This window comes from Cajanus cajan, chromosome 3, assembly GCF_000230855.2.
Source record: "Cajanus cajan strain Asha chromosome 3, NIPB_CcT2T_4, whole genome shotgun sequence".
NCBI classification, from domain to species: Eukaryota; Viridiplantae; Streptophyta; class Magnoliopsida; order Fabales; family Fabaceae; genus Cajanus; species Cajanus cajan.
In genome coordinates, this window is record NC_138519.1 from 59,684,463 (window position 1) to 59,700,766 (window position 16,304).

Below are 16,304 nucleotides of genomic sequence, written 5' to 3' on the forward strand. Positions count from 1 at the left end.
CTCTTAATACACTCGATAAATCAATGTCTTACCCACATTCAAGGTTCTAATAGTTCTAGTTGGTTAGCACAAGGTTTCGTCTACTATTACTGGCACATATGCTCACAACACGAGTGATACCACTCAAGCACTACTTCTTACATAAGCAAGAAGCATCAAAACAAATAAGTAATCATGAATAGCATCAACTAAGCTATATCATGTCTTTCAGCCAAATTATGAGAAAATAATATAAGTGCAAGCACAACACTAACAATACAAGGGAAACATCACCATGATTATCATCATCATAATGCAAAACATTGTTAGAGTACACACAATTAAATAACAACAAACAAAATCAATCATCATACTAACATATCAATAAATTTGACAATTGATTCATTCTATCATTCATCTACCAAATAAGCATAGTAGACTCATAACTCACGGTCGATCGGATCGACCTACTCTGATACCACTAAATGTGACACACTTACTACCCCAACACATATATAATATAATTTAATTAAGAAGAATAAACTTCCAAAGGGTTCGTAAAAGGGTTCACATAAAACTTCAAAACTGTTCTTTCTTCAATATAAGAAAATGACTGAAAATTAAAACTTGAAAGGTAAAATTTAAGAGTTTACAATTTTAAAATCATTTATTACAATACCAAATCCATATAAATATTTTGTCCTAGAAATCCTCTGCCCCGATGTCACACTATCAGAGCATTCCCATAATTTAATTGTTGGCATTCTAGATGCCACTCGTAGCCGGATCTTCTTCACCTAAAATATCCACAGTTTATACAGTGAGAAAAGAAAATATCTATATGCAAAGTATATACAAACACATCACAATATAATCTCATCATAATTCATTATTTGATAAAATATATATAGATATAGATATATATATATATATATATATATATATATATATATCAATCATTCATCATCTTCACATCTCAATTCACATTTAACATATCTCAATTCACAACTACATCAATCCATCACAATCCACATAAATCTTACAATTTACAACATCATTTCCATATTCATAATTCATGTCAATCTTACAATTAACAATATCATATCCACATCCATAATTCACACCAATCTTACAATTAACAATATCATATCCACATCCATAATTCACACCAATCTTACAATTAACACTATGCCAAGACCTCGCCACATCTGACACAAGTGATACGGGTTAATTGCCTCCCACACCAAACCAGGGTCACGCCCTCCCTGTAGCATCACTTACCCAGGGGCCATGCCATCCCTAGTCATTAAGGAGTACGCTCGTCCCTGAAGCATCACCTACTCAGGGTTCGTATCATCCCTGATCATCCAGGAGTACGCTCGTCCCTGAAGCCTCAACTACCCAGGGTTCGTATCATCCCTGATCATCCAGGAGTACGTTCGTCCCTGAAGCATCAACTACCAGGGTTCGTATCATCCTTGATCCTTTAGTGTGAGGAACCACAATCACATTACAATCCACACAATCTCTTGCAATTAACCCTATGTCAGGGCTGCCATAATTGACATAAGTGGTGTGTGTTAACTGTCTTACTCATCCCACACCATGCTAGGGTCACGCCCTCCAAGTAGCACCACTTACCCAGGGGCCGTGCCATCCCTAGTCATTAGTGTGAGGAAACACATCGCAATCACATTCTTAATAATGTCCATACAACATCTCATTTCATATCACGATTTCTTATCACATACACAATTCCATATCACATACAACAGATAAGTCTAATGAAATAAGGGTTTCATACACCTCAAGCAATTCACATATAAATCATCAATTTTTATCAATTGATATAACAATAATATTCATAAATTAATATAATACTCAACAGAATTACCAATTTAATATAATTTCAACATAACGGTAAAAACCCCAATTGTTCCAAAACCTAGCTCACAGGCACTTTTCTACAGTTTCGTTCTCCCTCTCAGATCATCATTCTTACAAAGTATATATATATTTCTAATCCTCAACACATACAAAATCTAATGGGATCATCAATTCCTGAAACAGAAATAATCCAATTTTTCCAAAACCTAACCTATAAGCACTTTTCTATAATTTCGTTCTCTCTCCTAGAGCATCATTTTTACAAATAAATCATATATTCATAATCCTAAATTCATACAGAATCAAATAAGACCAATAATTCTCCAAACAGAAATAATTATAAAATTGCTCATAATACTAAGGGATTCTTCCTCTACCCAATTCCCTCATGTAACTCTTACATACAAATAATTCCATTTTTCCTCGTACCTGGATAAACAGCAATTGAACTAAAACAGAGATCTCTTGGTCTCCTCCTCTAAGTGCCCCTTGGTCTTTAGAGAGAAGAAGAGGGAAAGAAGAAAGAACAGAAGATAATAGGAAGAGAGAATGAGAGATGTGTGAAAAAAAACAAGTGAGGGGCGCTATTTATAGGATTTCAGGCTTACCTACCGGAACGGCCCGTTCCAAAAGTGGAACGGCCGTTCTGGACCCTTCAAAACTACGCAAAATTCTCAACTGGAACGGCCCGCTCCAAAACCAGAACGGCCCGTTCTCAATCCCAGTAGAACGGCCCGTTCTCAATCCCAGTAGAACGGCCCGTTCTCCCTCCAGAAAGGCCCGTTCTCCAAACCAGAACGGCCCGTTCTGCTTCTTCAATTTTGAGCATTTTTCTCCTTCCGGAACGGCCCGTTTCACTTTTAAAACGGCCCGTTCCGAGCAATCAATTGGGCCTCAGGGGCCCAACGATTTTGGGCTGTTACAGGAGTGACGTTCTCACTCCCCTCCTTACCTTGATAGACGTTAAATCTTGATTTGACTTTCTGAGATCCCTTTTAGTCGTCTCTAGTTCTCCTTCTTCTCTAAATCACTAGATGCACGATCATATTTTTGTGAAATGGGGCAAACCTAATTTAGCCTGTCAACAAAAGCCTGATTCAATTAACCTCGCAAATTTCAATTTTTAAAAAGATTATAAACCACTCATATCTAATCATGTCTCTTAGAATATATTATCTCTTAATTAATTAATTAGAAAATCTTTTAAAAGATAAATACACAATTATCAAAACAATTAAATCATAAATATATCTTTTAAAATAATAGATAAGTAAACTATTAGATTAAAATATCTCTCATAATATATTATTATCCTAATTAATTATTTAAAACATCTTATACATAAATACACAAGATAATATCTTTTCAAATAAAATAATTTTAAAATATTTATTTTCTCAAAATAATATCTATTCAAATATTATAATTTTAAAATATTTTTTCTTATCTTAAAACATTTTTATATATAAAATCTCTAAAATAATCAAAGTCATAATATCCCATTAAATTATGGTAAAACAAATAAATTATATTTATATCTTTAATAAGTAATATAACAAATAATTTTATAATTTTTTTAATTAATAAAAACACTCACAATTATCAAAATCTTTTTAATTAATTAAAATATATTTTTAATATTTTTAAAAAAATCTAGGATTTTAAATGTTATAACTAAGTGTGAATTAAACACAATTTTTAACTTTTTTATATAACCATACTAAAACATTGTGTAGTTTAATTACAATAAAAATGTATTACATAATTATTTTAGGTTAAATAATATATAATTTCAAGTTCTTGTATAACGTCTAATTATAATAATTTATCATAACGACTAATTAAAAATAGTTTCTTTAATAATGATAATATTTATAAAACTTTTTAATTTATTAAACTATTTAAAAATTTAAAATTAAAATTTTTAAATATATGTCAATGTGAATAACCAATTTTATCCGGACCCAAAAAAGCAATGAAATGGACATCTACTATAAAGAGGAGGAGCTCCCAAAGTATGGAGGTAACACCATATGACAACAAGGAAGCTTGAAGCCCAAAAAAGTTGGTTTTAGGAACCTAGAACGGGCTATTCCAAAACTGAAACGGGTCGTTCTCATATCAGAACGGGTCGTTCCTAAACTGGAACGGGTCATTCCAAGTTACTAAAAAGACCTAAAATCCTAATTGAGAACGGGTCGTTCCACCTTTAGAATGGGTCGTTCTTGGTTACTAAAAAGACCTAAAACCCTAATTAAGAACAGGTCATTCTGCCTTTAGAATGGGCCATTCCAGGTTCAAATTTAGCTCACAACTGAAAGATCCAAAACGGGTCGTTTCGAATCCGGAATGGTCGTTCTGGTCAGGTCTGACATCTATAAATAACATACTCGGGCACTGTTCACGGGACGGAAAAAAAAAAAAAGCACGGAAAAAAAAAGCGCAAAAAAAATAGCGAGAAAAAAATTGGTCTAAGCTTCCTTACAGCTTGAAAATCCTCTCTCTTTCTCTCTCTTTATAATTCTTGAGTTCTGTGAGGCATCTGTATAGTGTGAAAGGTAGTCAAAAAGCACCTAATAGATCATCATATTTGAAAATTCAACACGATAACAAGTTCAACAATTCATTCGCCTCACCTTTGGTATCATATTCTTTTCTTGACCTTTTTTTTATTTGTTGAAAATAATTGTATGTACAGAGTGAATATGATTTGTTGTCTTCAACATCATTATTTAGAAAATATTTAATATACAATAAATAACGACATCAATTGAATAACATTTTTATCTTTGATGTTATTTGATTTTGAGGGTTTAATGATTAGTCATTTGCTAACTTAAATTCTTATACAAGTTCCCTTTTTAAAAAAAATAATAAAAAAAGTTTATTTCACATATAAATTACCTTCTCGTATGCAACGAGTTATGATGTTAATTGAGTAGCATTTCTACCTTTAATATCATGTAAATCATATATTTTTAGGGTAAAATAAATATTTATGAATTTATATAATTTTGCGCAATTAATTAGAGGTACTATTTTTACAGGCGTCTAGGGTGCTAATATCTTCCCTACACGTAATTGACTTCCGAACCCAATTTTGATTTTAAAAAATAATTTTAAAGGGTTTTCCAATGTATTTTCCTTAAAATAAAATATTGGTGGCAGCTCCATTGAAAAACAATGTCTGCTTCATCTCGTCGTGATTTCGGTTACGCGAGTCAAATATATAAAAAAATAAAAGACTGTAATAATTACAAAATTTATATATCTTTTTTAACTGAAGATAGTTCTAATATAAAAAAAATTGTTAAACCTTAAAACTCAAAATCATAAATTTAAAACCTTTTATAATTTATCAAATTATCTAAAAAAATTTAAATTTTAAATAGTTCAGTAAAAAAAATCATTATAATAATTATCCTATTTGTAAAAACTTTTTTTTTTTTACAATTTGTCAAATTATTTAAAAAATTAATATTAATTTTTTTTACATACGCTAGTTACAATAAAATTACTAGAATAATTATAATATTTATAAATCCTTTTTACCATCACATAACTCAAATATATATATAAAAAAAATCAATAAACTCTAAACCTTAAAATCCTAAATTTAGTTCATAGATATATCAGATAATCAACTTGAATTATATAAGAAATTAAAAAAAAAAAAAAAAACGTTCTTATCAAATTTATTTTAAATATATTAAAATTTGATTCATAGATACACGTGATAAATAAAATTTAAATTAAATAAGAAATTAAAATAATTTACAATTATGAAAAATTAATTTTTAAATAACTATGAAAAATAGATAAATTGAATTAAATAGGAAGTTAAAAAACACTAACAATATTATTGTTGAATTTCATACTTGATTTATATGGTTACTCTTAGCTATAAATGGAATATGAAAAACAAAAGAATCAAATCCTAAATATAAAACACGAATAATTATTTTGCTTAGAGTAGAGACATTTTTTACAATATAATTTTGAAATATTTTTTTTATTTTATATTTAATTCAGTTTTTTATTTATCAAAATTATTTATAGATTAAATTTCAATATTTTTTAGATAAATTGTCAATAAATATTATTATCATGGTTATTTATAAATTAAATTTTTAATTTTTAAAGATAAATTATCAATAAATAAAAAATATTGTACTACAATATAAATTATTTATCAAAAATCTAAAATATATATTTATCCAAATTTTTAAATTTTAAATATAATTTATATATTAAAATATAATATTTAATCTATAATCTGTAATATGTAACAATAACAATAGATAAAAAATACATAAATTTCGTTTTCACAATTTTTAAGACAATTATACTCATTTTCTAATTGCTTACTACTATCTCCTGGACATAAATGGACAATAAAACTTCAAAACTCACTTCTCTCTCACTCAAACCACCCTTACTTTAAATCATTTAATTTCTCCCATGATCATAACAACGTAACCAAGTCATCAACAACAATAACAACAACCAAGTCTTATTCTAGTAGGTGTTGGAACATGGAACACGCAAGAGTAAATGAAAAATCAGACCCCGCCAAAACAGTCCAGAAAAGTGGAAACACATGCAAATTGTTCAATAGACAATAAGGTAAAAGAACAAACCATTAATCATTAAAAGCATCAAATCATGGATTGAGAAGCATGAAGCCTTGGATCACAACGAGTGTGATAACGAGAGCTCAAGTCATTATGGGTAATAATCCATGAGCCAACAACACATTCTGTCATCTCTAAATGAACCCCTCCTCGGTAGCTTCCTTCTTTGTCATGTACATCAAAGAATGCCCTAAACTCAGACAATTATACAACAAAAACCAACCATAGAAACTTCAAGAGAGCCAGATCTTGAATATGGCATCAAAATTAATAAACAGCCAAAGTAATTCCCTCTACTAAACTTACTAGTCTCTTAGATGCACTTAAGTAAATGACTTGCCAAATAATTATCTAAAAAATAGGAAGAAAATTCAAAATAATGTTCTTCATAAACTAAATTTAGCTTATGCATAAATTAAAAATAAGATTTTAAAAAAAATTAAAAGGAGATTGCTTTTACAAATTAAATTATTTATACGTAAACAAATTTTAACTTATAAATAAACTTATTTTTTCCCTTTTTTTTTCTTTTCTAAAAGTACTTATGGGTAGTTTACCCACACATACCATATATCACACAGGAAAACATTATAAACTATCTCAATTAAAAACTTAAGAAACCCAGAGATTCAGAGATTTGATATCCATGCAAATAGAAATCTGACAAGATAGCTTGCGGCCCCTAATCACTTTACAAAATAAAGTATACCTCGCTACAAATGATTCTCCAAAGCTACTTCATATTAATCAATCACCACAAATTCATGTATTCACACTATAAAAACCTTCAAAATCTAAACTATTTGAATTTGGGCTGATTACTAAATTTACATAACTGATCATTTGCCTGAAACAGGAACAGGTAAACATATAAATAAATGCACACCTCAGCCGGTGCTGGGACGATAGTGCAATTGCAAGTCCCCACAATGGAAACCTACAACATTTTCAAAAACAACACCACTCACAAACACAGGCACACGAAGACGCAAAAACTATTCTATTATTGTAAAGAATATTTGATCAAATATATAATAAAAATGATCACAAAAAACTTCAACTATATACAAAAGGAACATGAATAATTAATTCAATAGTAAATTACTATTTTTTTTATATAAAAGTTTCAAGTTATACAATTTATTTTTATTTATTTTTCTTTTTTAATAAGTAATTAAAAGAACAAACATCGAACCCATACCTTAGTTTTAGGCTTGTACTACATAACCAAGATTTAAGACCCATTTGCCACCATAGACATAGATTTACGATTGAAAATATCATTTTAGTCGTATAAAGGCCAACCCTATAAGTTATACCCCCTTATAAAAAAAAAATAATAACATCCAAAATGTGATTAACATTTACGAAAGTCATTCCTTTGGGACATGGACTATAAGCTTAAGCATAAATTTCCACCTGTAGTAGGAACGAAATATAAACGTAAAATTCCTGAATCCTAATATTGGTTACCCACCAATCCACCGTGATACGGAACTTGGCTTGCAGACTAAAACAAACTATTAGGATTGGTGGGTAACCAATGTCACAAAAGAGTGGGAGACATCATATGTCAGAGAGAAAAAGAAAAGAAATGAATAACATTAGATTCACAAAAAATAAATTTAAGAACTTCCGTTCATTTTTAACATTAGAGTAAAATACAAGGAGGGTTCCTAAATCTGACATGGAAATAATGGGCCCACAAAAAGTAAAATAAGAACCCAAATTGCGTTATAGAGCCGGAGATACTCTAAGAAAAAATTGCCACCGCAAATTAAAAGAAAAACCATAATTATCGAATCGAGCTGCAAGCATTTCTAGAAAAGCTAATCTCAGTCTCACCCGTATTTGAAATATTTGAAAACCATAATGCATTAAGAGATATAAGGAGAAGCACATGAAAGAATGTGAACTATAACATAGGCACCCTATTCACACGCGAGTGCATCATTGATTCAAATCTCTACACATAACTACAATCTAAACTAAAATACAAAGACTGAAAAAATAAATTGAGTTCAGTTTATGTCATAACAGTTAGCAGCATTTATCACTCTCTAGTCTTCTGCAGCATCTTCGATTTCTTCATCCTCTGGTACTCCTCGTAGATACAGAACATTGTTACATCTAGAAATACAAACAATTCAATAAGACTTGACTATCGTATTTAAAAGATGACACTCAACGGAGGTCGGAGTGACCAAATGAAATAATCTTATAAAGAAGAAAAATTATACAAAAAGAAGGCTAAAAGGAGGAAATGCATATGTTTTCTTGTGAAACTGTTGGATATTTTGATCATGTTCAGAATCAGAAGTATAAAAACACCAGAATACATAACACGGATACGCGGATGAGACAGGACATGAATCTGCATAGTCAATAATAGGTTAAATGTATAATTTTAGTCCCTATATGTGCCATGAATTCTCAATTTGATTTTTTTACGTAAAAATCTATTACATTAGTCCCTATACATGTAAATATTACCAATTTGATCCATGTTATTATATGTTGACCTTTAGCTCCCTTGAGCAATTTTAATTTGGTCCTTATGAATATAACTCATTCTTAATTCAGTCCATACAAGTGTAGGACACTCTTAATTTCAGTCTTTGTAAGTAGACAATAAATTAAGAAAGTTACATGTTTGGGGACCAAATTAAAAATGCATAAAGGGACTAACAATGATATGGACTAAACCGATAATGTTGACACATGTAGGGACTGATCTAATGAGATTTTATGCATAGGAACCAAATCGAAAATTTGAGACACATAAGAGCACTAAATTATATAACACCAAAAAATATTTAGGTGGTGTAACTTGCAAGTAAAAAGTAGTTTTGACATTAGAGCAATATAAACCGTCTTTAAATTACTTTTTTCAATTTAACCAACACGATTCAGACACCATATATATCATGCTATCTTCTACCTCCAAAATATATTACAAAAAAAATTAAAAACTAGATTCCAGTTTCAATAACAATGTCAAACATAGTGAAAACTATATTGATAATTTAAATGTATCACAGCAAGAGGTGTTTGCAATTCATGAATTCAATTAGAATTGATTTTAAATATAAAAAACATCTGAGCCAAACATAAAAATAAAATGCAACTTGGTTTAAATAAGATTGAATATATTTTCTTATTGGATTATATGAGTCAGTTTCTTTTTTTTATTTTGCTAATCCTAATAAAAATAGGACATTAACATGTTGACACTTTTCAAATAGCACGATTCCACTTGTATATTTTCTCCCTTTAATCTAATTGTTTTGCTTATTTTCTTTAAGAATTAGTTACTTACGTAACCAGTCTGTTTTTTAATCCACTTAAATATATGAAAAGTGAAGTGCTAGTAACATTCTTTAACACACTCTTTCTTACACAATCTCTAGTAGTAGTCAAAATTTATTAGAAACTACAAATTCGTTAGCAATATCTCACTCATTAAATAAGAAATAGGACCCATACAAATTTGTGAGTTCCAATCGATTCCAACTAACAAGAAAGACTTAAAGGGTGCGTTTTAAAAGACTTAGACTTGACGCATCTCTCTAGATAAAAATAATTGAATATAAGAACCAGAGTTTGCTTATCTTACGTAATGGTGTGATTTTAATCCTTTAACAGCTAAACAACATAAACGATTCAAGCATCTTTAGCAGTAATCCAATGACATAAATTCCTATGGTCATTTCCATTTACTATTTGGGATGGTCACTTGATTTTAATTGGGGTGGAATAGGAAAATATAACAACAATGGTAATATATGGGATATGGTAGGAATCGATTTTAAAAATGAAAAACGAAATTGATTCGTTCCAACAAAAATAAAAGGTTTTAGGGCTTTATGATACAGATTTGATTGGTTTTCAGGTTATTTTTTTCAATCTACTGGTTTAAAATGGCTTTGATTGGATTCAAAAACTCGTGTTAGCAAAACAAAAAACCACTAACAAATAGAATAGTTGATATCCAAGTTACCTGATTAAAATCTCTCCCAAATTTCCAGTAAACTGTCCCTCAATGTACTCTTCAGTGTTGGCCAGCTACAGAGACAAATCACAGATATTAAAAAAAAAAAATCAACTAAGCCAATAATTATTCTACGAGAATAACACATAAAGAATAATTTAGACATATACCTGCAAGTTCATATAGGAGTCAACAGAAACGAGATAACCTGAAAAAAAAAAAATTCCATGAAGCATTTGACCAGCTGATGAAAAACACTGAAATGAAACGAGTAACAGTTACACAACAGCAGAAAAATGAATCCATAACAAAGCATCATACCCTTGTACTCCATTCCCCACTTAAGTTTCACAATCACAGGCTTCCCAGTCAAATTGTTCAAGAAAGGCTTGGGATTAACGGGTATGGTCTGCAAAAGATGAAAGAAACTTATAAATTAAGGCACATTCAATGAACTTGGGCTTAGAGCGAGAAGAAAAACGAGCAATGAAATCACTGAGTTCTGAAGATGTGGATTAAGTGCATAAAAGAAGATGGAGAAGAGGGAAAGAAGAATATACTCACAGCCATGATAGAATGTTATGCTCTGCAACAAATTGTTGAAGCTAACTCACAGTCACAGAGGTAGTTAGGGTTTTGCCCAAAGTCCACGGGAAGAAAGAAACTGAGATGGGTTCGGGTTTTCTTAGAGAAGCCCAACGGTAGTTGTTATTTACACCCCTATTTTTTATTAACGCACCTCCCTTTCCTATTTATTTCGTTTTGAAAAAACGAATTCAATTTTGACGAGGTAACTAGAACAGAGGCCACCAATGAGATGGATAATGGTGTCTTGGTAAGCAGTAGTTGGCCCAGTTAATTCAGTAAAATTATAGATAATTCAATTGTAACGTCTAATTATAATAATTTATTATAACGACTAATTAAAAACTAGTTTTTCTTAATAATTATAATATTTATAAAACTTTATTTAATTTATCAAATTATTTAAAAATTTAAATTTAATTTTTTTAATTATGTAAAAAATCACTAGAATCAATCCCTATAATTATTTAAGAATTAAATTTTAATATTTTTAAAATAATTTATCAATTAATAAAAATGCTATTATGCTATAATATAAATTATTCATGGGGAAGCAAGGTTGAAAACTCTTAACCAACCTCGATGCTATATTCATTCGTGTTTTCAAAGCAAAATACTTCCAGAAAGGGGATTTTTTTGGGACTCACTTGGACCATAACTCAAGCTATATATGACGTAGCATATATGCTTCACAGGTTGTGGTTAAGAATGAGATTCGTTGTCGTGTAAGAAATGGCTCTAGCATAAATATATGGAAGGATTCATGGCTACGTATCCCAAATAACCCCTAAATTTTTTCACCCACACCACTAGGGTATGATCAACTTGTGGTGAGAGATCTTATCAATCTACCTTTTGGTAGGTGGCACCAGAGTACCATATCCACATTGTCCAATCAACGTGACATCCAGGCCATTCAATCAATCACATTCTTTCGTCTAGATGAACCTGACATAATCACATGGACTCTTAGTAGGGGAGGCACCTATATTGTGAAGTCCGCCTACTACCACATCTCAAGCAAAATCTCATATCCATTGCAGACCTCAAGATCCTAGGAAATTGGAAACTTTTATGGAAAATGAAAGCCCTTCATGCGATGAAGATTTTCCTCTAGTGCCTCCTACGTGGTTGTCTACCAACACGGATGAACCTATAACACAAACATGTTACATGCACCATGGTTTGTGGTTCTTGCAATTCAAACCCAAGGAATGAATGGCACAGGTTCTTTGGATGCACAACTGCAAAAGAGATTTGAACAGCTTATAGCCTTTGGTACAAAATCCAACATATTATGAAACATGAAGAGGGTATAATGGATACAATATTCAAGCTTTTGAAATGTTTATTTGTTGCTGAAAAAGTTGATTTGTTAGTTATGTTATGGTGCATATAGAGAAGGAGGAATGACAAGCTTTGGAATAATGTGACCACGACTCCTACAACAACATTTTTTTACGCATGTCAATGCCTTTCTAAATGGTTAGCGGCACGTGATATTCAAACAACCCCCACTCCACCAAACCATTTTCCACAAAATTGGGTCAAGCCCCCACTTGGTCACCTTACATGCAATGTTGATGCTGAAAAGTTTTGTGACATATATTTATGGTTTTGCTTTCTGTATACAGGATGAATATGGTGTGTTCAAGGTTGCTACCTCTGGTTGGTATTATGGCTCTCCTCCCCTACATGAAGCAAAGGCTATAGCGTTCCTAGAGGCCATCACTAGGCTAGCAACATCTGACTACGTGAAAGTCTTCATAGAACTTGTTTGTAAACAAGTTGTTGGTGACCTACATGGCTCTACACATTACCTTTTTGAATATGGTTTTCTCATTCACAAGGGTCAGTTACTACTTGTCACTCACTAAAATCTTAAAGTTAGGTTCATTAGGAGATAATTAAATCATGTTGCCCATTCTTTAGTTAGGACAGTAAGATTATATGCTAGTACCCATTATTTTGATTTATTCTACCTTGTATTACTTCTATTATTATCAATGAAATGAATTAAGCTTGTTCCTTTTAAAAATATAAATTATTAATCATAAATTTAAAATATAATTTATATATTTAAAAATATTTATTTACTCAAATTTTAAATATAATTTATATATTTAAATATAATATTTATTTTTATATATAATTTATTATAAATTTTAATTATATAATAAATATTTTACCTGTGCATTACACAAGTTAAAATACTAGAATAATTACAAAATTTATAAATCTTTTAGCATAAGATAATTCTAATATAAAAATCAATCTATTAAACTTTAAATGTCTAAATCCTAAATTTAATTTTTTTTTAATTTATCAAATTATTTTAATTTTTAGATTTTAAATAGTTCAAGAACAAAAAAAATTATCATAATAATTATCATATTTATAAAAAAAATTACAATTTATCAAATTATTTAAAAAAATTAATATTAATTTCTATTACATGTGCCAATTACAAAAAAATTACTAGAATAATTATAATATTTATAAATCCTTTTTATCATAACATAATTTTAATGTTAAAAATATTAAATTATATTTTTGGTTCTTTATATTATTTAAAAAATTATTTTCTTCATTCATCTTTTAAAATATTCATTTCGATCATTTATTCCCTTATTTTGAGATGATTTGATCTCTTTGAAATAATGATTATTTTCACTTTTGAGATACAATTTTAAATTATATTTTGATTGATTTAAAACTTAAAACTCATCTTTTTATATTTAATTATATGAAAACTATTAAACACAAATCCAGTTCAAACTAAAAAATGTCATAAACATGGAAAAAATCACATAAAAATAAGTCTAAAAAATAATCAAAAAATAAAAAAAAATCAATTTAATATTATTTTTTAGTTGTTCGTGGGATATATTTTTCACATGATTTTTACTATATTTATAACTTTTGTGGATTCAAAAGTCAATTTAATTTTATAATTTATATATATGTGAATTTAATGTTACAAGTTTCTCATTTTAAATCAATAAAAAATTAATTCCAAAACATGTCACAAATTGAAAATTATCATTATTTTAAAAGAAGCAAATATATCTAAATATAAAAGATAAAGAATCAAAATTAATATTTTAATAAATAAAGGATCAAAATGAATTTAAAAATAAGATAAAAGACAAAAAAAAATATAATTTAATATATAAAATAATTCACTAAATCTTAATCTTTAAAATCCTAAATTTAATTTTCAGATACATGTGATAAACAAATTGAATAAGAGAAAATGTTAAAATAAATCTTAAAAACTTCCTCGTCAAATTTATTTATTTTAAATATATTAAAATTTGATTAGTAGATATATGTGATAAGAAATTCACTTTTTGGAGTTGGTGCTTTCAATAATAGGCCATGCTCTATAAAACACTTTGGACCGAAATAACGATGGGCAAGCCTGTCTGTTACAAATAGGTCTAATGAGTATTGACTTAGGAAGCCCTTATAGTTAGTAAATTCATGCACTTTTTTTTGCGTACATGAAGAAAAGTAAAAAAACAAAAAAAGACAAAAATGCAAAAGGCTAATTCAAAGAAACTAGATCCAATCTTAAGCGTGTGGTTTAGTAGTAGGGGTTGATCCACACTTAAATAAGGTCAGGGGTTCAAATCCTACTTTGTGTATGTAGTCGCGTTAAATCTTGAGGCTAACTATCCTACTCTTTGAGGTGCCTATGCCTCCAACCTAGCCAAGAGATTAGTCGGATACTCCAGGAATAAAAAAAAAAAAACTAGATCCCATTGATAAACACCTAAAACTAACGAAGGTGGAATGACCTATAATGTTGATGGATTACATAGTTGTTGCACCGAGGAATCAATCGAACTCTATATTCTACAAGTTGTTTTACACAAAAAATTTTCCTCGTGTTCTTACCAGAAATTTGCCGTAGAGGTGATTCGCCAGGTAAGATCGGTGAGCCTCCTTCACGGGTACGCTGGTGTTCCAAGATGGGGGTGGTACCTGCAAAAGAGACTCCGATGCTAAAGTTAGTGTTTGTGGGAGTATGAGTCTCGTATAAATAATACACGTACCTTTGTGTGAATTAGGGTTGTGTTGGGCCTTGGGTCTGAGATCTGTTATGATCTGATTAGATAGTAGATCTCGTCTGGAGCGAGATCCCCGAGATCAGTTATGATTTGATTAGATTGCGGATCTCATCTGGAGCGAGATCTCCGAGATCAGTTATGATCTGATTAGATTGCGGATCTCGCTTAGGCCGAGATCTCCCAGTGCGTGCCCGAGGTTATTCCACGCTGTGATACCAAGCTCGAGCTCGGCATGGCAGTACGGATAGTACATTAGCCCCCCGAACTCCGAAGACCATAGGTCGAGGAGTTAAGTCCGAGCTCGTCAAGTGGCTGTGGCCCTTCGCGTACATCTGCCTGTCGAGATGCCATGTGTCATAGCCGTCACCTCGTTCCCATAACGCGTGGGCGGCGCGACGACAAGATTGTATTTTTATTTGTTTTGATGGCGTGGCCTTTTTGGGCCGATGTGGTGTTCCGATGTCCATGTTTCATGGTCGAGCTGAGGAGCTCGGCAATAATGAGCTTACTGCTTGGTTAGGCTGGTAAACCTTTGACCGAGTCAGCAGTTTGGTGAAGGACAAGTCGATAACTCGGCTGGCCAGTACATCTTGATAAACACCTAAAATATATTTTAAAATGAAATAATATATTCTTTTAAGAGGTTTAAAATCAAACACATAATATATAAAATCACATGAAAAAAACAAACATTTTACATTAAAAATATGAAAATGAAGAGAAAAACATATCAAACAAACAAATAAGATCCCATGAAAGAATAAAAAAAAATCATTTTATAAATTTTACCAAGATATAATTTTATAAATTCTACCAAAAAATAATTTTATAAATATCTACCAAAAAAATTCCTTTATCCATTTACTTATTAATTTTAGAAAAATATTGACAATACACTTGCTCTTGTCGATATTAATTTATCAAAAATAACACAATTATGTAAGTCTTATATTATTCAGTGAATTTTCTTCTAAATTTATAATTTATAAAATATTACAAAATACTTGGCTAATCCTTTCCGTATTTTTTGTTTATTTTTGGTTTAATTTTATAATTTTATAAATTTTACTTTTTAATTCATATAGTTAAAATATTCTATTTTAATTTATATACATAATATCTTTTCTTTAGTTCTCATAGTGTCAATTTTAT

At 30.0% G+C, this 16,304-nt stretch overlaps 1 protein-coding gene across 1 annotated transcript; it reads right to left on the bottom strand.

Moving 5' to 3' along the window:
• Nucleotides 1-8,350: 8,350 nt before the first annotated feature.
• Nucleotides 8,351-11,210, bottom strand: LOC109816254 (putative small nuclear ribonucleoprotein F). The gene is made up of 5 exons (XM_020381182.3): nucleotides 11,056-11,210; nucleotides 10,813-10,900; nucleotides 10,662-10,699; nucleotides 10,501-10,565; nucleotides 8,351-8,630 (listed from the first exon to the last, which is right to left on the bottom strand). The coding sequence occupies exons 1-5, from the start codon at nucleotides 11,059-11,061 to the stop codon at nucleotides 8,561-8,563; spliced, it is 267 nt and encodes an 88-aa protein (XP_020236771.1). The 5' UTR covers nucleotides 11,062-11,210; the 3' UTR covers nucleotides 8,351-8,560.
• Between the last annotated feature and the right edge of the window lie 5,094 nt (nucleotides 11,211-16,304).

Bases quoted from the DNA above. Each gene is read 5' to 3' on its own strand.
- LOC109816254 (XM_020381182.3), bottom strand. The intron at 10,566-10,661 runs GTATATGTCTAA...TTGTCTCTGTAG, and splicing joins ACTCCTATATGAACTTGCAG to CTGGCCAACACTGAAGAGTA. The intron at 8,631-10,500 runs GTAACTTGGATA...TTGTATTTCTAG, and splicing joins TTGGGAGAGATTTTAATCAG to ATGTAACAATGTTCTGTATC.